The 22,927-nt window shown below is 44.9% G+C and overlaps 2 protein-coding genes and 1 long non-coding RNA gene across 3 annotated transcripts in view; 2 read left to right on the plus strand and 1 right to left on the minus strand.

Moving 5' to 3' along the window:
- The window catches only part of LOC119177079 (proteasome subunit beta type-5), a 32,217-nt gene extending 31,975 nt beyond the window's left edge, over positions 1-242 (minus strand). Inside the window, exon 1 of the mRNA XM_037428462.2 lies at positions 19-242. Within this exon, the coding sequence (XP_037284359.2) occupies positions 19-165 (147 nt within the window). The 5' untranslated portion in view covers positions 166-242. The remainder of the gene's footprint in view (positions 1-18) is intronic.
- A 203-nt stretch (positions 243-445) lies between these two features.
- On the plus strand, positions 446-1,644 carry LOC119177081 (uncharacterized). The gene is made up of 2 exons (XR_005110532.2): positions 446-613; positions 1,016-1,644. It is a non-coding gene; the product is annotated as an uncharacterized LOC119177081 (long non-coding RNA).
- Positions 1,645-2,430: 786 nt separating this feature from the next.
- Positions 2,431-22,927, plus strand: part of LOC119177078 (phosphoenolpyruvate carboxykinase, cytosolic [GTP]) — a 69,999-nt gene continuing 49,502 nt past the window's right edge. The window contains exon 1 of the mRNA XM_037428461.2: positions 2,431-2,587. Within this exon, the coding sequence (XP_037284358.1) occupies positions 2,562-2,587 (26 nt within the window). The 5' untranslated portion in view covers positions 2,431-2,561. The remainder of the gene's footprint in view (positions 2,588-22,927) is intronic.

Consider the following 22,927-nt stretch of genomic DNA (forward strand, 5'->3'; position numbering starts at 1 on the left):
CGCACAAGATTTACTCACATTTGCAAACGGCGGCAAGGCCAGCTGTGTGTGGCATTTGAAGTTAGACCCAAAGGCATCACCAAAAGCAAGAAGGTCTTGCTGATCAAATGATGCTTTGCCAAATCCAGAGCGCAAGTCCACCTTCAGAAAATCTTCGAGAGCCATGATACGACACAAAACACGGACGGCTGCTAGATGCCCACTAGAATCAGCAGGCGGGTCCGAAGCAGCTCATAATAGCGCTGCAGAAGCGCTGCAAGCTGGTTAGAATAAAAACGCAAAAAAAAAACAATGTAAGTTTGTGAATTTCAAGCTTTATTGTTATTACAATATTATTGCTCACAATATGACACAAAAATTTACTTTATTTATAAAATAAGCGAAAAGAGAGCACGAGATAAATTCGCTAACCGTAATGTGAATGTGGTTGTGTTGATAGCGCACATGTGGATCGCGCAATATGGCCGCTTCCAGTGGTTGAAAGCAGTGACTTCGGAATTTCGCTGTTCTGATACAAGCTGTTCTACTTTGTTATAAATCATGTCAAACTTCTTTTTGGCAATAGTATCGTTTGTTTTCGCCTTGTTGCTCGTTCTTTTGCTGGTGGGCATAGGTAAGCACATGGATATGCATGCGACTCAGAGAAAGACGCAAACGAAGCGTGTGGTTATTTTGGTGTGAGATTTTGTTTGGCACCTTGTTCTCCGTAAATTGTTGAGGTGATATTAATTTGCTGTACCTAACGTAATTCGTAAAAAGCAAAGTTGCACTTTGCCTAACGTTTCATGCGATTACAATTGGTTCATAATTGAGATTTTTAGACAAGCGCTGTTTCGTTCTTCCTTTGTCTAATGCGGGTATCACAATCTTATCGCAGTCGAATTTCTGGACCGAAATACTCTCGTCTCCGCATTTTGCGCGAATGAGCCAGTTATGGGCAAGAAGCTCGATCGCAATCGAAAGTGCGTTGTTTAGAAAGCAGCAATTCGGCTTACGTTATACCTTTATATTGCAGGATGGTACATCGTGTGGAAACTGTTTCTGTCACGGTTTCGATTTGTGCGGGAACTCCTGGCTGCGAATAACGGTGCTTCGGAAGTGCAAGGAACGCCACGAACCCGGAACCGCAAGCCGAGAATTGACTGAACCATGGACTGGCGAATCTCGCCATCGCGTACAGCCAGCAATGTGTTCTGCTATGCTGTGGACGTATTCGTGATGTGCAGCCTGTGTCAGCACATTTTTGGTCCTAGCCCTCAGTGAAGAGTTGAGCGTACCCTCTACCGAGGCGTGCCGTAATTTATTATGACTTCTGCGTTTGGTACGCATGCAGCTGTACATTGCAGACCGCCATGGTGTTACGAAGATGCTCCAAATACAGTGACTCATTAAAACTTTTCACATAGCTTGTTGTGTTGTGCATGCGTGTGATCGCTTGGTATGTGACCCGATTGCTGGGATATATGTATATATTTATATAAATATTAGGTATAAAATCAGCGAGGCTGAATAAAAACATGTACAGATTTGTGGCGTTGATGCTACTCTTTCACGTCAGTGTTATTTACTAAAACCCAAGTTTTTGATTGGTGATAGAAACTTGTGCTCATGCCTCTTTCAATAATAAAGCAATTTGCTTCGAAATGATGTAAGTTGTGTGTTATAATAAATAGTTTTAGTAGCATTACCTCCTCCTACCTCGATATCTTCTGAACGTGGCATCAGGAGCCCGCCACTTTGGCGTCTCTCATAATCATATGCTGGTTTTGGGACGTTAAACCCCACATATCAATCGTGAACGCGCATCGCTGTCGGGGGGGGGGGGGGGGGGGTAAGCACGAAATTCAAAGGACGCGCAGGCGTTGTGTTTTTCAACAGCAAACGTTTTTCTCCTCATGTCATCACATACCCAATGCAGGGAATTGGCCGAGTAGTAGGTGAATTTTTTTTCAACATTTTCTTAAGTGTATTACTCGTATAGCAGGAAATAACTAATATCAAACGTTCCGTGGTATGTCTGTGTTGCGTGGGAACGAGTTTGACAACGCCCCCCCCCCCCCTCCTTTCCCTCCTATGACGCGTCGGAAGTAGCAGACGACAAATCTCGCCTTTTTCAACAGGAAGCGTGTCTTTGTCCAATAGCGGACTAAGTTTTGCTTGACGTCACGAAAGTTGCGCATTTTTTTGCGACCTTTTATTTGCTTTTCGCGCCTTGTGCGGCTTCCGCGCTCGAAGGTAGGTCTGCGCGCGTAGACCATGTAGATACATGCATTGCTAAGTAAATTAGTGCACTGTTTGCTAATTTTGTGTATCGGGGGTGTGAGTTCGGACTCGCATTTGTCACGCTGGCAGCCGAGTCCGCTTATCAGCGGTTGGTCGCAGGGGTACGTGGAAAAATTCCGTGGGGCCGTGTTATCGCAAGGCGGTTGGATAGAAGTGGCTCACTCTCCCTTTACCTAGTGCGACGTGCGGCACACGGCCTCCTCGACCCGGTGGGCAGCTACACGTGACGGGCCTCACTCCAAATACCTGTGGGAGAACCACGTAGAAAACTGCACACGATGAAGATCATCACTTGTCTACCGCGGTAAGCCTTATAACCAACGTTGCGTAACGTCGCGCCGTAGTGCCGCCATGCGCTTGTGCCGGCAAAACGAGCGTGAAATAATCTGGCAACAGCTGTTTGGAAACTGTCGCTAGCTCTGACAGGTGTCACTGACCGAAGGTACTGCTGTACTTGCGTCATTGCCAAATGGGTTAGGGATCATGTGATTTTACAGAATTCGTGGGATGCTTACCAGAAAGCGTCATTTTGACAGTTACGGACCGCGCTTGCCACTTGTGTATGTTGCGCAACTCGTATCAGCTCGCGAAAGTGCCTCTTCGTGGCCACCGACCACACGTTGCAAATTGGCCTTGTGTCTCGCTTCCGGTCGTTCCTGACCAGCTATGCGAGTGCCCGTCTGTCCTGCGAGCGTGGGATTTCGCGTGCGCCGTGTCTAGAAATCAGGGGGAGGGGGGAAGTAGAGTGCAAATTGTGCATCAGTTAATATTTCATGTCGTCTGCCTTGTATCCGCCGGAGGTTTCGGGCTATCGCTTATCAACTCCGTGTCATTAAGGTTGCTTCTTTTGTGTCGACCGTATCGCTCCGGACCTCTTAGGTTGAGAAGCCACTTTTCTCGCAAGATTAAGCTTCACCTCCGCCCATTCAACGGCACTCACGGGACACGTTGTAGTTTTCTCTGCAGTTTCTGACTTTTTTTTTTTTTTCGGTGACCGCCGAGCAATGCCGTACAAGTGCAGCTGATTCGAGCAAGTTTACGAGTGTTTTTAAGTGCATGACACGTTCTCACCATTAAGTTAATTGCGGCCACTTTTCGTTGGCATGCTGCATGCGAGGGGATTTCAGCGCACGTTGTGCAAGAAGTGATGTTACAAGTTGCTTTCGCCGAGGGCCTGGCAAGACAAGGGTTCCCTGCGCCTGAATTTTTTTTCATGTTGAGTGCTTCGAAACTTGAAACGCACTGTCACACTGCCGAATTGGTATATTTGTGTGAAGTGCATTATGCCTCTGATTCATGCAATTGCAGTGCTTCAAGCCTTGACCTTTCAAGTTGTTCCAATGTGTCACCATGGCGATGACACTAGTTATAATCGCAGCTGTCGAATACGTTTGCAAGGGTATAAAAGTGGGGGCCACTTAGGAGGATTTAATTTTCCCAGCCCATTACTGCCATCTGTAAAGTGAATATTGTAGAATGATTGCACCTTATCCATAATGAAATACAGTACAGAAACTTGGATGATGATGATAAAATGGAGTAAAGACTGCACCACGTAGAATAGAATGTAAAGACAGGCACAACATAAAGGAACAGCATAGTGGGTCAGAAAACAAACGGGTCGCCGATATTATACATAACCTGGCGGGGGAAAAAGGGACCTAGGCAAGCCATGTCATCAGGGATGGCAAAGGGTTGTGTGTAGTGAAGACATTGAGAAATTTGCATGTGCAAAATGGAATCGGCTTTTGTAGAAAAAAGTAATTTGAAAATAGCAGAACAGGTTGTTCCCTTGCAGTGGGAATTATATGTGCTAAGGTGGTGTGTGGGCAGCCTCAGCAGCTTGTTGGCACATCATTGCCTGTGTGATCCTGTTGAAGCCACACTTCATTTTTCTATGCCTACATCTGCTAGATGTGACGTTCAGTTTTGAGGTTTTCAGTATTGCTGTCTGCATTTATGGTGAAGGGAAGTAGTAGGCTCAAGCTGGTTGCATGAAAATTCTTTTTTTCATAGTTGTTTTCATATCTTGTTAGGTAGGCTTTTTTTTTTGAGATTGTGTGCAATTAAATCAATCATATGTCTTCAGGAAATCACTCGTTAGATGGTTAAAACACCGAGCTGCTGTAATCATCATCATCAGCCTGACTACGTCCACTGCAGGACAAAGTTCCTCCCATGTTCCGCCAGTTAACCCGGTCCTGTGTTTGCTGCTGCCAATTTATACCCGCAAACTTCTTAATCTCATCTGCCCACCTAACCTTCTGTCTCCCCCTAACTCGCTTGCCTTCTCTGGGAATCCAGTTAGTTACCCTTAATGACCAGCGGTTATCCTGTCTACGTGCTACTTGCCCGGCCCATGTCCATTTCTTCTTCTTGATTTGAGCTATGATATCCTTAACCCCCGTTTGTTACCTAATGCACTCTGCTGTCTTCTTGTCTCTTAAGGTTACACCTACCATTTTCCTTTCCATTACTCGCTGCGTCGTCCTCAATTTAAGCTGAGCTCTCTTTGTAAGTCTCCAGGTTTCTGCTCTGTAGCTAAGCACCGGCAAGACACAGCTGTTGTATACCTTTCTCTTGAGGGATAGTGGCGGCAATCTACCTGTCATAATTTGAGAGTGCTTGCCAAATGTGCTTCACCCCATTCTTATTCTTCTAGTTACTTCAATCTCGTGGTTCGGCTCCGTGGTTATTACCTGCCCGAAGTAGACAGTCTTTTACAAATTGAAGTGCACTATTACCTATCTCGAAGCGCTGCTCTCTTCCGAGGTTGTTGTACATTACTTTCGTTTTCTGCAGATTAATTTTAAGACCCACCTTTTTGCTCTCCTTGTCTAACTCCGTTATCATGAGTTGCAATTCGTCCCCTGAGTTACTCAGCAATGCAATGTCATCGGTGAAGCGCAGGTTACTAAGGTACTCTCCATTCTTATCCCTAACTGTTCCCATTCTAGGCTTCTGAAAACCTCCTGTAAGCACGCGGTAAATAGCATTGGGGAGATTGTGTCCCCCTGCCTTACAGCCTTCTTGATTGGTATTCTGTTGCTTTCTTTATGAAGCGCTGTGGTAGCAGTTGATCCCCTGTAGATTTCTTCCAGGATGTTTATATATACTTCATCGACGCCCTGATTCCGCAGTGTCTGCATGACGGCTGATATTTCTACTGAATCAAATGCCTTCTCGTAATCTGTGAAGGCTATGTATAGTGGTTGGTTATATTTTGAGCATTGCTCTATTACCTGATTGATAGTATGAATGTGGTCGATTGTTTAGTAGCCTGTTTGAAATCCTGCTTGTTCCTTTGGTTGATTGAATTCTAATGTTTTCTTTACTCTGTTAGCAATTACCTTTGTAAATAGCTTGCATACTACAGAGAGCAAGCTGATCGGCTTGTAATTCTTCAAGTCCTTGTCATCTCCTTTCTTATGTATTAAGATGATGTTAGCATTCTTCCAAGACTCTGGTACTATTCCCGTCAGGAGACACCTTGTAAACAGGGTGGCTAGTTTTTCTAACACAATCTGTCCTCCATCTTTCAGCAGATCTGATGTTACCTGATCCTCACCAGCAGCTTTGCCTCTTTGCATGCTCTCCAAAGCTTTTCTGACTTCTATCATTACTGGTGGGGTGTCGTCCGGGTTACTGCTACTTCTTATAGTATTAAAGTCGTGGTTGTTCTGGCTACTGTACAGATCTCTGTAAAACTCCTCTGCTACTTTAACTATTCTATCTATATTGGTAGTTATTTTGCCTTCTTTGTCCCTTAGTGCATACATCCGATTTTCGCCTATCCCAAGTTTCCTCTTCACTGCTTTGACGCTTGCTCCGTTTTTCAGAGTGTGTTCAATTCTCTCCATGTTATACCTTCTTGCATTGCATACCTTATGCCTATTAATCAACTTTGAAAGCTTTGCCAGTTCTATTTTGTCTATTGTACTTGAGACTATCATGCTTTGATGCTTCTTAACAAGATTCATCCTTTCCTGGGGAAGCTTGCCAGTGTCCTGTCTGATTACCCTGCCTTCAACTTCCACTGCACACTCCGTAATGATACTTGTCAGATTATCATTCATTGTATCCACGCTAAGGTTGGTTTCCTCACTAAGAGCCGAGTACCTGTTCTGAAGCGAGACTTTGAATTCCTGTACTTTCCCTCTCTTCCCTCTCAGTGCTAGATCATTGATTTGATTCTTGCACATCAGTTTCTGTCGTTCCTTCTTCAAGTCTAGGCGAATTCGAGACCGTATTATTCTATGGTCACTGCATCGTACCTTGCCAACCACTTCCACATCCTGCACGATGCCTGGGTGTGCACTCATTATAAAGTCTATTTCGTTCTTATTTTCGCCATTAGGGCTCCTTCATGTCCACTTGCGGTTTCCTCATTTTCCGTAGAAGGTATTCAAAATCCGTAAATTATTGCGTTCTGTGAATTCTACTAGTAGCTCTCCTGTGGCGTTTCTAGTACCAATGCCATAATCTCCTATTGCCTGGGCTCCAGCCTGCTTCTTCCCTACTTTTGCATTAAAGTCTCCCATTAGTATAGTATACTGTGTTTTTACCTTACTCATTGAGGATTCCACGTTTTCATGGAAGCTTTCAACTGAAGCGTCATCATGGCTGGATGTAGGTGCATAAACCTGTACCATGTTCATCTTGTATCTCTTATTCAGTTTAATTACAATACCTACCACCCTTTTATTAATGCTATAGTATTCCTCTATGTTGTCAGCTATGTTTCTGTGAATTAGGAACCCCACTCCCAGTTCTCTTCTGTCAGCCAAGCCCCGGTAGCAAAGGATGTGCCCATTCTGTAGCACCGTATATGCCTCATCTGTCCTCCTAACCTCACTGAGCCCTATTATATCTCATTTAACACCCTCTAGCTCCTCGAATAGTACAGCTAGACTTCCTTCACTAGATAAGGTTCTAGCGTTAAACGCTGCCAAGTTCAGGTTCCAATGGCGGCCTGTCCGGATCCAGAGATTCTTAGCACCCTCTGCTGCGTTGCAGATCTGACCGCCGCCGTGGTCAGTTGCTTCGCAGCTGCTGGGGACTGAGGGCCATGAGTTTATTGACGTATGCATGTGGGAGGTAGTGGCCAGATACTGCACCAGGGTGGCCAATCCTTCTCTGGTGAGGGAGTGCGTTACCGGCGGTAGTTACCGGTGAGGCCGCACCCCAAGCCTCTTAATGCAGTTTCATCACCACGCAGATTTCTTTTTTAATCCGGTTGGGAACTGCGCGGCATCGGGATTTGAACCACGGACCTTTTGCATGCGAGGCGGATGCTCTAACCGCTACGCCATCGCCATCCCAAGTAGTATTTTAAAAATGCAAGTCAGGTACAACGTAAAAAATTTAATCAAACCTTGTATTCGTCTCACATATAGCTATCGTGCCTTGTGCTTTGCATTTTCTTTAAACTTAATATTTGCATTTGCCAGTGTTCTTGTCTTCAGCCACTGCAGAGCAGTCAGACGTTCTATTTCTTGCATTAATGTGTGTTCATTTGGAAGGTAGTCCGCAAGACCTTATTGAAATGTATGACAGCTGTGCAATCTAATGAAGTTTGCAGCAAATATAGGTGATCAATGCATCTTATGACTGGTATCTTTGCAGCCATAAGATGGGCTCACTTTTAATAAATTGTTGCTGTGTTACTGGATGATTGGACAAGCATCTTGAAAGTGATGACTTGCTTTAGGGAAGTTTGTTAAATAGCATGTCTTTTTAGTTGTTCATCATGTTTTAATGATTGGAGCATTAGGGTGCTTTCTTTGCCATGGGAACAGAGTTGGCCACCGAGCAGCTAACACGAAATTTCTTATGTGCATGTCACTAATGGTCATCTGTCTGCATAACTACACCATCAATGGGGCCAACTACTTGCACTATTGCTCACTACTATGCAACTATCCCAATATATGTGTGGCAGTGCAATCTGGGGAATATGGATTGCATTAGTCATTGGAGCTATGTAGGGAATACAGATTTAAAGGGCGTCGTGGTAGGGTATACTCGCTACATATTATTGTGTGCATCAGTTCTGGGAGTGGGCCCCGCCGCGGTGGTCTAGTGGCTAAGGTACTCGGCTGCTGACCCGCAGGTCGCGGGATCAAATCCCGGCTGCGGCGGCTGCATTTCCGATGGAGGCGGAAATGTTGTAGGCCCGTGTGCTCAGATTTGGGCGCACGTTAAAGAACCCCAGGTGGTCGAAATTTCTGGAGCCTTCCACTACGGCGTCTCTCATAATCATATGGTGGTTTTGGGACGTTAAACCCCACATATCAATCAATCAATCAGTTCTGGGAGTGGCTGTTGATGTGCACATGTGCAGTTAAATTCACTTATACTTCCAAGGGATGGGCTAAACATGCGGAATGTTGGGGCGGTGTTCTCACAGAAACAGTTTGCAGTCTGTGGGATAGGCTTCAGTTTTGTGGTAGGCTTGTGCTGCTGCTACTGGTTTTTAGGTTTCTTGTAATGGAATTTCTGGCTCCATTCAGTTGTGAAGTCAGTTTGCTTGCTGGATGCATGCATCCCTCACATGTTTTGTTGTTGTCTTACCAGACGTTGTGAGATTTTGGAAACTGTATGGTTGAAATAAAAACACTGAATGGCGATCAAAAAGGTGTTGTAAAAAATATAATGGTTCAACTTCACACGGAAGCCTTGTTCACTATAGAGTGAACAAGGTTTCTTAGTGGAAGCTGAAACTTTCTTGTATTAAGTTTTTGGACAGCGTTCAATGTTTCTTTATTTCTACCATCACATCACTTCTTGAACAAACGAGATTTTGTCTTAATATTCTATTTTCGAAGTCATTCCGGCTTTTTTAGTACATAAGTGGTTACTTCTCTGACATGGGATGTCTTCAATTCTTGAGTGGCTTGGGCAACTCTGAGCTTCTCTCATTGTATTGAGCTGTGTTTGGTTGCCCAATCGAACTTTACTGATAACTCAATGTTGTCCACAGGTGGTATGCACCATTTACTTTGCCAAACGATTGCAGGCGGTTTTTATTTGGGAGAAAAGCCTGAGCATGTAGTAAATGGACTTATAACAAAGTTTTGTGTATGTTTGATTTAAGTCGAATGTTGGTGGGTATGGTTGTGAAACTTTATACACAAAAAGGGGTCCTGAAGGACGCTTGGCTAGACGCAAGTTGTAGAGGGCATCTCCCACTTTGGGAAAGAGGGTTGCTACGAAATGTTTCCTTTTTTTTTTGCAATAATTTACTGTAAAGGGGGAGGGTGACCTGCCTCCCAAAAGTTTTGCTCCTGCCCACCTTGTATCAGGAAACCTGGTGCCATCCCTGTAGCTTAAGATGCACACTTTTCAGTGCATCACAGTGTTTTTAGCAGAGTGGGACATTCGGCGAGTTGGTGCATAGCTTAATAAAATATTTGTGGTGGAACTGATACTAGCAAGGAAAAAAAGGAGACAGGATAGGGTGCCAGACTTTCAACTCATTTATTTTTCTCGCGTCACTCAAATATATATACTTCCAGAATGTGCACAGTGTCTTTGTTATTCATTTTTGTCGTTTGTTACATCATTTTTTTAATGTAATTGAAAACAGTCGAATTTTTAATGCTTTTCAGTTAGGCCTTCCGTAACTCATCACCCTCTTCTGGCATCTAAAGGAGTAAAGTTCTTTCAAGCATTAATGCCCATTCTATTATGCACCACATACTGTGTATGTCACTACCAAGCCCACACCCTTCTCTTAAAATGTTAATTTTGAGTAATACATTTGATTCCAGGCTTTTATTTTTCGCAAGCAAGGTGTTGGTTAGCTTCCCTCGTGATTATTGCATTACTTGGTCATGCTCTCCTTTTGATGTTGCAAGTGCCTATTCTTGAACATTCTGCCTATATGTTAGTCAAGGTACTCTTGCAAGCCCACTTATTCAAGAGGAACATGCTGCCACTCCTTGTAGTTCCAACACTGTGCACTCAACAGTGGAATCATGTGTTGCCTTTACTCAAATAGACTGAGTTGAAAAATTGTAATCTTTTAGGTGAGGAAGGAAATTTCAAATGTTTATTTTGTATCATGTACTTATATTAGCAAAACAAAAATAAAGGAAATCATAATTTCTTTGGTGTGATGTTAGACCAATTTTTTGCTATTCTTGAAGATCCTGTTACATTCATTAGGGCTTTCTTTTTGACTGATTACTTCTTGCTGGCCTACTTTCTTGTGCTTCTGTAGTTTGTGTCAAGAGTTCTGCTTGTACAGTTTTGCTTACCTGCTGAGCATGAGCATTCAGCTTAGATTCTCAGCCCTGGCGGCTGATTTTCAATGCAGGCCAAATGTAAGCTTGGAAGCAGCTTTGGAAGCTGGGTGCATGATGCCAAATAGAGAAAATCAATGTGGAACATTCTGTAGAAACTCTTATAACCCTTATGCTGGGTTCTTAAAATTGTGAAGGAATTTTCCTTCCCAGTTCACACGTGGTTGCCCATGTCTGTTAGGTTTGCATTCCTTCTGCACAGCTAGCTCTTTTTTTTATTTTACTAAAACACTATAGCCCTTAATATCAGCTAGCCAAAGCTCACAAATGTGGTTGAACTAATGTGTGCCACTAGTAGATTGGGAATAGAACAATCCTTTAAGGAAGCAGGGTAAACCCTATAGCCGTCATGTAATTTAGGCAAAGTTTATGCATCTTTTTCTTCACGAACATAAGAGCTACACTAATTTTTATTATCATTCGATCATGAGCCATTCCTCTTCTTACTGAATGAAGCAGATTCAGCACTGAAAATTGTAATGCCAATTTTTTGTGAATTTTTTACTTTAGGTACCAAATTATCACTCGATAATAGCAATTAGACGTGTTGCAGAAGAGCACTTCTTCACATAATTCTGTTTCAGCATATTTCCTATTAAGTTACCTAAATATTGGCCGAAATCTACGATTCTAGATACTGTGGTTGCTGAGAAAAATGAACATAAGTACAAAAAAGCATGTTTTGAGATAATCGCATTTAAAGTTGAAAATTGCATTATTTCAAAAGTACAACGGGATAACAGCAAAGTGATGGACCCGTTCATTAGGCACCAGCCAGACACTCATCACCAATATCGTTCTTTCTTTTTATGTTAAAATGTCATGCCTGGTGAGCCTCATTTGTCGCCTGCTATGCAGCCGTGTTAGCACAATACTGTCAACACAGTTCAAGGGTGCGTAGGCCCTGCACTGGGCAGTGCCCTGTCGAAATTATAAATAGTTCAGTCCATTCACACGGGCTATATTACCATCACTAAAAGCGAACACAGCATCAAAAGTGCATATTTACGTTCTTTGATTCCTAAGGAAATTTTTTTCTAGCTCGCTCCCACACCACAATCAGACTCGTTATGCTTTTGAGTTTTCCCGCAGAGGCATTTTGCCAGTAATTCGATGAGCTAGTTCCTGATAATTCGGCTTAACAGCCTCTGAAAGCTGCTGGAAACTGTTCTTTATGATTGAATTGTGGACCATTCGACTAAGCTTTGTTGAATTTACACCAAGTTTTGGTGTCCCTTGAGTGAAGGCCTAAGGATTGGTATTCTTCGATGCCATGTGAAAATGTGTTCAACCGGACAGATTTTCGCATGTCCTCCAAGCTGACTCTATTTTTTCTAATGGCCCAACGATAATAGTTTGGTGTTTCCCAATGATGACACCACTAAGATGTTCCCGGCCAGATATAAATTTCCTGACGGAAAGCTTGATGCCTATGCTTTCTTTCGTTTTCGCAGTTCTAGTTGCATTTTTTCTGAATGTGCCAAATGCACTCCCGCTTGCAAACTGTAACTTCTCCATATGGCTGTGATGCTTGAACTTCAAGGAATCCTTTGCTACGTAAGAATGGGGGCATGAAAGGTCACCACAGAAGTATGGAATTATGTCATTTTTAGAGGGGAAAAAAAAAACTGCATTGAGACAAATGACTGATTCTGGTTCAGAAGAGGCTACAGATTTTAAATAATGCTAAACAAAAAATTATTATTTTTTTTCAATATTTTTGCTTACCCTATTCCTTTAATGTTTTAGAAGTGAAATGGATTGTTAAGTGTTAAAACTTTGCAGCTTACAGAAGCAGTTACAGATGCAACTTACAGCTTTACAGAAAGTCAGCAATGTACGGAAGACACTTATCACTGAATGTTGTACATTGTCATGGTGATAGAATTCAGCATTCACTGATGACAGGTTAGATTAGATGATGTCATAGCTTGCTACCCTTACTGAAAAAGTATCAGTTGAACACTTTGTGTCACTATTTCGAAAGACGTGTCTAGCATTTATGTACCAGAATGGCCTCTGTGGGAAGCCAGGTAGTGGTTTTATATGAAGTTAAAATTATATGTTTAATTTCCTTGGACCCTTGCCTTGGCCTGTTTCTCTTATGGTATGGTTTCCTCTTGCACGAGCAGATAATTCAAAGTGTTTGTACATCTTGTTGAGCACTCTTTTTTTTTTTTTCAAGATCTGGGCTTGCTACATACAGAAATCTGTATGAGGTAAGCTGGTAGTAGTTCGGTAGAGTTCTGAGGATGGGCAAGGAAATGAAAAAGTAGCTTCTGCTGTTATGGTTTTGATGCACTTTTTTCATCTTCCCCCTTCCTTCCCCACTTTCCTGTAACCCAGTGTAGTTGCAGTATAAGTTATTCACACTTCAGAAGTAATGAGCCTTAAAATTTAAACTTTCCTTCATTCATAGCGTGAGTGTTGTTCTGGCAGACTTGATGCCTTGAGGTGGTATGCGAGGGATTATTGTTCTGCTGGCCAGCACGTAATAAGATCACACACTACATCAAGCCAAAACAGGCAAAAAGAGTGTTCCACACTCGCTGCAATGGCAACAGGTGGCACTGACTGAAACTCCCACATTTAAACCTATAAAGTGGACGGAGGGATGATCGCCACTGTAGCTCAGTGGTAGAGCACCGGACGCGTTATTCGAACGTCGCAGGTTCGGTTCTGGCCGGTGGTGAGTCGTCTTTTCGTCCACTTTTCTTCACATTCATATTACAATTACTTTTGATTGTCATAATTGTATGTTAGTTCTCATTAATGCTGGGTCTAAGAAAGTGAGCCCTTAAAATTTATTTTCCTTCAGTGTGCTTACACTATCAGTAAAAACAGACTATCCCGAAGTTAATTTCAGGTTGCTATCGGATAATTTGAGTAGGACATTCGTAGGATGGCACATGTCCAGAATACTTCGTGGCCTTGCGTCTTGGTTTTTAACAGTTGGTTGAACATTATACAAATATTGTGAGGGCACGCTGTCTCATTTTTGACAGCGTGCTGCAGGCCAGCGGAAGGAAGTTGGATTAGGCATTGCGGTGTTTGCTAGTTATGCCCCGCGAATAACCTTGTTCGCTGTATGGCCTTGTGCGGCGCGATGATGCGTACTGCAGAGAACTGAGGAGAGTGGCTCGCGCCGTTCCTTGCCGTCGTGACAAAAGAACGCGTGTGTGTGGGGGGAGGGTGCTGAGGGCTTCGTTATCGTCATCGGTTGTGCCCGGTGGGGTGCGCGTAGTAGTTGGAAGCCTGCCACCGCAGAGGACAACCAGTTTCGACCAGTCCCGCCGGCGCGCGCTGACCTTCGCTTGCGATTCCATGCTGTTCGGTCATGACGATGTGGTGGGTTGTTATTTGTAATTATATAAATAAAGAGGTGTGCTAACAAAATTTGGTTTATCGACGTTTAGGCTGTTGGGCCGGCCTCTAAATAATGGAACTGCTCGCCGTCTTCGGTATTACTTGAATGGCGGCACACGTTTTTGAGGTGAGACATTAAATACGGCATTTGGTATATAAAATTAATTAGTTAACCTTTATACAGTAAACAGACAGTCAATCTTATTCTGCGAAAAGCAGTTTTCACGCCGTGATAAAACCTGACATATTATCCTTAGATGGCCGGCCATCGGCCGACTTGGCTTTGTAGGTGTACGGGCTGCGCTTGCCATGAATGTATTACGCAATTCAATAAACGAATCTAAAACAGCACTGCGATCGTTGTCGGAAACCATTGTGGGAGTGCGGAAGTTGCTTTCTTCGGCGCTTATTATTTTGTTTTCGCGAATGTGCCCGCCAAAATTACCAGTGGTCGCTTTATGGAAACATTTAAAGCGGCAATAGGCACTTCCCAGGAAGGACTTCAATTATCCTAAATGACCCGACCGCCGCTCCCCCAATAAAAAAAAGTTTATTTTCTTTAAATATTGCCGTAAAATAGCGGTGCCGAAGATAGCAATCAAATGCTGCAGTTCTCTTGTTTTGCGGCTTGATGGCATCTCTGTTTGTACCGGCCGGTATAATAGTTTTTGCTGCTGCCTTCATACGCACCTTAACGTGTTCCTTTGTTCTTCCACCCGCGCCCACGGAAAACAAAAAGGAGTGCAATGATCGTAAATTAACACAAAGCATAAAACGCGGATCAATCGGAGCATGGTCGCCGTATTCCTTGTGTAACTAGCGCTAATGAACTACGCGATCGCTGCTGAGAAAGCGCGCCATGTGCATGGTTCGTATACCGCAAATTGCAGAAGGGCCCGCCCGGGACATTGGTCTTGCCATCTATAGGGTTTGTAGGCTCCGACGCTTGTCAAACGCGATCGGACTATTGGTGGAACCAGTAAGACCTGATACGAGCCGGATAGAACCTCATCGAACGTATCGGTTCTTACTGGAATCCTTGCAACCGTTTTCTCGTGACCTTATCAACATTACATAACTCGATCCGACCACGCGCATGACCATCGGTCTCCGTAGCATATTTCGATCATCTGCTTCGATCCCCCGTCGAGCGTGACTCGTATAACTCCTTATCAGTATATTTATAATCATGATCGATTCTACTTGCATATCGATTTTTAACCATTTATAGAACTCGTAAATGCATTGCTCTGGAAGAGCCTATCGCGTTGCGCGCTAACGGCGGTCGCCTTTTCTCGAGGGAGGTACCTAATGTTTTCGCATTAAATAATAATAATAATAATAATAATAATAAATTGCATGTTATTCAACAATATAAATAGTACCCATGGTCTCACCAACGGCGCTGTGCCAAACACGAGCGCTGTTTACCTGCCTTCGGCCGAAATATTAACGCGATACAGATCGTTTCGCAGAAATTCCGGCGTAGTTGGTTGTGACCGAAAAATCGAGAAAGATGAAATTAAAGCAACTACTAAATTCTGGGTCTTAGTGGGCATCGAACCCCGGGTAGTTTGCGTGGGAAGCGGGTGTTCTGCCACACCAGCCATGCTTCTGCTCGTGAATACAGGGACTTCGTCTTCTTGGAAATGCAGTGAAAGTAACTGTCACGCTTTACGACACACGTCTCCTTGTATTCATGCCTCACAATACAACGTGGAATATTGCCGTAATAATGCCTAATACAAGCGTACATTGCCATCGGGCGTCAGAACACGGAATTGTCATAATGACTTCATTGTTTAAAGCCATGGAGTCACCCACTACGAAAGACACACACGCTACTGCACTCTTGAGGCCACGTAGTGGGTGCATAGCAAGTTCGAAAGGGTATCATACACTGTTTCAAGTATGCACTAGGGACAAAATATCGCTACGCGTTCAACTCTTTGAAGGCGAAGCTTAAGGGTTCCCAAATTTTGTGACACCTGTAGCTTTCAGCACCAGTGAGCGCTAGATTACATTACCCAAATCTCGGAGTTGTGGGAAAGCACACCTGTTCACCGCTAAATGCCACTAGTGAGCCATGTTGCGCCTTTGAGATGACGTCACGCAACCAGGTTTCTTGCTACGATAATGTTAGCTGTCAGCCACGGTGAAGGGCGGCCTAATGGCTATAGGTGCATCTATAGCTGTGGCGCAGAACGTGCTTTGTCCAAGACTCATTCTGTTATGCGTTTCGTGCGCCTACGTTTTTCTGTTATAGTGGATGTGGGTAGCATGGTGTTTACGTGCATGGAGGGGCAGTACTGTTTGCTGTTGGTTATGTAGTCGTTGATTGATATGTGGAGTTTAACGTCCCAAAACCACGCTATGATTATGAGAGACGCCGTAGTGGAGGGCTCCGGAAATTTCGACCACCTGGGCTTCTTTAACGTGCGCCTAAATCTGAGCACACGGGCCTACAGCATCTCCGCTTCCATCGGAAATGCAGCCGCGATTGGATCCCGTGACCTGCGGGTCAGCAGCCGAGTACCTTAGCCACTAGACCACCGTGGTGGGGCAGTTGTGATACGTACAGTGTAATGACGAAAGACATGCTGGATGCATGCTTACGTATGGTTTCCAAATCGTAGTTTTGACAGAGCTTCATGTAACGTGCGTGATGACTGTAAACGCTATCGCTTGTATACGTGTACATCAGGTGGTTTTAGTGGAAGGTGTTTTTGTCGCACTCCCACTTTTCTGCACGGCCCTCTTCGTGCGCCCGTGTAACTTTCTTGGCACTGCCCATGATCATTCAAGTGGCTGCATCTCCACGTGCACTGTGTCGCTTGTATCGCAGCCCGCGCAAAAGGCCGATAACGTTGGAGTTGCGCGTGCGGTCTTCGTAGATACCGGTGGGCAAAGGGCTGTTTCTTTCGCCTCGTGCGTTTTTACGGTTGTCGAGGTGACGTTCATTGCGCGCCTCTCGCTATAGGCCTGCGGGTGCTCACGCGTTGACGTGCCTCCGTCTATTGTGAAACCGCGGTGGTTGCTGCAACGCCCACTTTTATGCTTGCTATTTCGCAGTTTTATTTTGTGGGTCGCGGAAACCGGTTGCGGAATAAATTGCCATTATGTGTCTTGCGGTCCAATTGGGACTAATTGATTCGTCTCGTTGCGTCCGCGTAATACTTTGGCTTGGCTTTGTACTACTAAGTTCGCATACAAAAACGAACTGAGCGAATTGGACGATTTTGGCCTCACCGTTCTTGGATACTTTCTTTTATGGCTTTTTTTTTTGTCGGCTGTAATGCTGCCATTTGCACGCATTACGCTGCTTGAATCCTTTGGCGTATCAATCCTTCAGGACATCGAACCCGTTACTGCCGCTGCTGGCGCTCGTCCAAATAGTTGCAGTATTTCTCAAAGCATAGTAAGTAACCGGTCTCATTTTGTACTGCATGTACTCGGTGACCTACGATGTGGCGCTCGCACTGTTTGGTGGTGCGAATGCGTGTGCTGCAGGATTTCGGTGGGAATGACGGTGCGCCACTTACGGTTTCGGAGCCATTGTCGCGATAAAGCGGAGAAGCTCCCCCAAGGCCGCTGACGGAGGCTCAGTCAACAGCGCCGGAGGGGTTATCTGTGCCGACGGCAAGGTGACTCCGGTGACGTGGACGGTGCAGCGCGCTTATCGTCGGGACTGCCAGACGGCCAGACGGCCGCGCGTGGCCAGCCTTGACGCGTTTCCGTGTGCGAACAGGCGACGGGACACGTGAAGGAGTCGTCCCACGCCGTGATAAACCGCGCTGGCCTGTGCTCGGCAGGACTCGCGCGAGCTGCTTAAGATATTTTACGCGTGGTTTGCCCTTTCGAGACGGCGGTTAGATAACCTGGTCGGCACTCAACGGAAGATCTGGCAGGTGTTGTTGGCTCTGCAGGAGTCTCTTCTGTCGCTACCTAATATAATAATTAGAGATGCGGAGGCACTGCACTTTTTTCCGCTTCTCCCGGTCACGGTGATATGACCTTGCTTGCTACCGCCTGTCGAATGCTTAGTTTAATAAATTTTTATTAGTAAAGCATCTTGAATATATCTCCCTTATGATGAAGTGACTCGTGGTAACTGTCGCGACTTGACAGCTTATTCCTGGGGACTAGCTTTAGTAAAATTATTATGTGTTTTCGTCCTAAAACCAAAATTTGGTTGAGAGACGGTGTAGCGGAATAAATTGACTTTTTTTTTTACGTGGCGTCCGGCACCAGTAGCAGCAGGGCTCTGGAAAACTTGACCACGTGGTTTTTTTAACGCGCACTGTAATATTTCTGAGCACGTGCACCTCTAGCGTTCCCCTATAGCTTTTTGGCATACGGTCTACAGATGAGCGTCCGGCTCGGTCGAACAGTGGCTGGGTGCTCGCGGCTGCTGACTGGAAGGTGGCGGGTTCGATCTCGGCCGCGCTAGTTGCATCTTTATGAAGGTGAAATGGTAGAGGCCCCGTGTACTGTGCCAGCGCCTGAATGTGCACGTTAAAGGGACACTAAAGGCAAATACTAAGTCGGTGTTGAAATAGCGGTCCAGAAACCTCGTGGTGCTAGTTTTGTGCCAAGGAAGTGCTTATTTTGAAATGAAATCACGTTTTAATGGTCCGCGTCGCGTGAGCCGACTTCGAATCACCCGCGCCTGTCACTGTTACCGCGCCAGACGTTGCCCGCCTTTTACTGCGTGGCTGTCGGCACCAGCAGAGCAAAAGTAGCGGGAGCGACCATTGAACAACGACCACCGAACAATTTTCTGTAATCTCGGAGGCCACGATTCTGCTTGTTTGGTTCAACTGGGTCCTGCTGGATGGCAGCACATGTTCACCCTAACCAGCGAAAAATTGAACTATTGAACCACTCGCGCAATTCCCCATAGTTAACGTCTGCCGGCTCCTTTTTTCTATAAATCAAACAGATATGTCCAAGCAGCAATTTATTACGCCTCTTGACGCATGGAAAGGTATTTTTATGTTCCAGCTCGTTTTATTACTACTGATTTATTGTAGGCGGACACTCTTACGTCATCGGGATCAGACTTTGTCATACATTGAGTGTTCACTCTGAGAAATTTTCCTTTGGTGTCCCTTTAAAGAACACCAGATGGTCAAAAATTCCGGAGACATCAACCACGTACGCCGTTTCTCATAAGGGACTTATAGCTTGTACGTCTACTGGATACCGGTTTGCGTTTAGCGTCTTACCGGAACGCGTGTTTTCCAACGTAAACGTTTACATACGTACGTGAACGTATACCTTTACGTTATCACAAACCATACATGGTGATTTTAACTGCATTTAAACTCTATTTAGCTTACTATTGATTCACCGCAGCGGCAAAATCACTGGACTTTTTTTTTATTGTGTACAGTATTCCTATATGCGCAATATGGTGAAGAAATACAAAGAAACATTGATACAAAGTTACTGCAGTGATGGTGTCGACATCTTGTGACTCTTCGTGCAACCATTCATGAACATGTTGGCTTACGCGTAATGTTTTTGAGGTGAAAGTGGTTGGAAAGGTAGCTCATTCGTTATAACGGCGCTACGCGGCTTTGACACCGGGCGTACAATGCACGATGTTTTTGCAATAACAATTTTGTGATTGCCTGGTTAATTTTGACCCCACTAGGTGGCATCACCTATTCAGCTTGTTGGGGGCTCACACGTTTACGGCTTCGATGTTCTAGGCCGTTGTAGCCTTTGGTAATCCGGCTGAAACTATGCAATCGCTATTGGCGCGCGTACTTCCTCTTATTTTAACTCTTGGGAAGTAAAAACAGCGCACAATTATAGACGCGTGCATAAAAGAAGTTGGGGTTTACGAAGGACTTGCTCGTACTGTCAGGAGAAGAGAAAAAAATAGATATGGTCAGTGTAAAACGTGTGTTGTATATATGTTGCCATTGTCATGCGGGGGGGGGGGGGGTTTACATAGGATAAACCGGGTGGTGCATGAACGTGAGACTAAAGGAACACTTAACCTCTTTAACGGTCGCTGGCGGGTTGCACCTGCCAGCTCATTGGCTGCCAACCTTTGGCAGATAAAGCCACTCGGTTGTTTGGACATCGGGACAAGTGCACTAGGGAAGTGATGGAGGCTTTTTTTTCATTGAAAGGGAGGGGGAAAGGTGTGTAAGCAAGCCGTTTGTGGCCCTTGGTGAAAAAGAAGTTCGGTACCTGGGTTCAGCGCTGCCATTTTAGTGATTGTTAGTTTGTTAGGGACTGTTGCGTACGTTTTTGGCAATTAGGAAGGTGTGTTTTTTGTGTTTTTTTTTTGGGGTTGTTACACATGTGTTGATGATCAATATGATTAGGATTGTTTCGTACCTCTTTTGCTTTGATGCGCAGACGCTTTTGGTTTTTCCACGTGACCGGGTCAATGCCTGATATATGTGCGTGTATCTTTCAATAAAGTTTAGTTGCGAGTTCAGCGCGGTGTCGTCTCTTCCTCTGCCCTTGTCTATATTTGTGCGCTGTTTTTACTTCCCAAGTATGAACCACCAACTAGCCCAACTTTCGCTATTATTATTATTATTTTGACTCGACGACTGTATGTTGCAGGCCCGTGTGCTCAGATTTGGGTGCACGCTAAAGAACCCCAGGTGGTCGAAATTTCCGGAGCCCTCCACTATGGCGTCTCTCATAATCATATGGTGGTTTTGGGACGTTAAACCCTACATATCAATCAATCAACTCGACGACCGTAGTCTCCGCAAAGCGTATATCGAGAGTTCGTTCGAACGAAGGCTGATTTGCGAGATAGGGCCGCAAACGTAAAGCCTATCTGGCGGGCAGTTCACGTTGCGGATAGGCTTTACGTTTCGTAAAGACCCGCGCACGCGCAGATTCTATCCGGAAACACGGTAACGTAAAGAATTATACGTAAAACAAGGGTGAGACAGCTGCGCATTTTCGTTACATTTCCGTTTCTTTGCTCCAAAAGCATTAAGACCGCGAAAATTGCGCTGATCCTGCTCCAAAACAGCCTCGAAAGCTAGAATATTGATGCCAACGTCAGCTTCAGTGGGGGAAAAAAGGCAGAGTTGACTAATGAGACGCAACCAAGCGCGTTATTCTCTCTTTTACTTTGCACCTTTCCGATGACAAATGCTCCCGTGGAGCCGCCACAATATCCTCCAAACTGTTGTAAATATGCGTGACCCCGCAAAAATGTGCCGCCGTGCATCGAGCGTGCTGCTTCTACTAGCTAGGCGACGTGTTCAGGTGCCACTGTCGCCCACGGAAGACCACCTAGTCGGGTGGCAAGCGTAGCGGGGTTGACTGTCGGGTTCTCTGTTGTGCGTAGCGTGTTCCTCCGGTCGCTGCTGTTTTCGTATCGACAATGCTGCGTGCGGTCACCTACGCGTGCGCGTTTGCCGTGAGCGAGATTTCCCTGCGTCCTCTGGATGCGCTGCCACGTGTGTTCTGAAGAGGGGGTTCCACGAGCGACACACCGCGTGCAGCCCACTCTCGGTTTCCGCCAATTAACATAGTTAAAGAAGTGAGCTCTCACTGCATTTTAAAAGAGCCATAGCACGCGGAATCCGCACATCGCTGTCTGGAGGTAGAGAGAAAACGGTTATTTGCGAAGCCGTGGGGACAGAAGGCGCGTTTGAACCATTTCAAACGATATTAACGGGTACCTCGGCGCTTCATGACGCGTCGGCGATCACGTGACACAGATGAACGATGATTTGTCACTGCTCCGTTTTGTAATCGAAACGCTCGAAGAGGTGTCGCTGCGCGCCGGCTCTGTGCTACCCGAGCTTTTACGCTTTGCTAATGTTCCTTTGGTGTTTCGGTCGGTGGTAGTTCCGCATTGTGACTGACGAACTTCGTTTTCTTTATTTTCTACATGCAATAAAACCGGCTTCTGTACGTTCGGAAATTCGTTTGCGTGGACACGAGTTTCTTATCTGCGCCGCGCGAGTCGCGCAGCGGCGCGTGTAGCAGTCGCAAGTCGATGTATTATCGGGAGTTCTACATCGACAGTGATGACCTACGATATTAAACAAAATAGAACTGACCAACGTGGGCCGTAATAATAATAATACTGCGTGGTTTCTCGCGTGGAGAGGCGTTATCAGTACTATTCGCTTATCACTTAGTGCCGTAGACAGGCGCTTTACGAGATAGTCGGTGCAGCGAAGTTTCTTGCTTCTCGCGCAGCACTCTTAAAGGTGGTCCCGCATGAGGTGGCCGTGAACGGTGGTGCAGCACGCTTTTGTTGTCTGTTAAATGCGTGCAGTACACTTGACGCTATCATGTCAGGCTTTTCTTTAAGCGAAGGCCCTCTGTTACGTAACTGATTCTTGTGCAATCACAATTTTTGAATTTTTTTTCAGTGTGATGTATTTTTTTAAAATGTTTCCTGGGAACCTAGTTTTCAACAAAACCTTTTCAAAGTATTTTTTTGGTGCATGTTTGTTACGAGGGCTCAATATAGGTCCTGGGGTAGGTACAAAAGTGGTACATTTTAGACTTGGCGATATGATCAAACACTTCTTCCAAATGTGTTTCAGTGTTATGTGTGTTTTTAGTCAATTGAAATGCGCACTGGTGCCCTTACTTTGCTGAAAATTTGTCTTTTCAAGCTCCCAGGACGACGTATTAAATGTCACTAAGTGCTCCAAAGAAACATTCTTCTGCTCCCAAATTGAAATTTTGCTGCTCCAAAAAGTGCTTTCAATTTAAACTCAGCCGTCGCACCCCTGGTAAAAGCTAAAATCCCCTAAAATCATATCGTGTGTTTGGGACATTACACCCCAAATATTATTACAGTTATGAGCGTAGCACTTCAAGCTTGAGTACACTGATAAGCGGCTAAGCCGCGTCGCTGTTTGCAGTCACCGTCGAGTAGCACGCCTGTAAACTTTGGTAACTACAGCCGCTTATATGTTTAAAAAATGGAATGAATTGACACACACAACGTTTTAATGTAG

Source organism: Rhipicephalus microplus, chromosome X, assembly GCF_043290135.1.
Source record: "Rhipicephalus microplus isolate Deutch F79 chromosome X, USDA_Rmic, whole genome shotgun sequence".
Taxonomy (NCBI): Eukaryota; Metazoa; Arthropoda; class Arachnida; order Ixodida; family Ixodidae; genus Rhipicephalus; species Rhipicephalus microplus.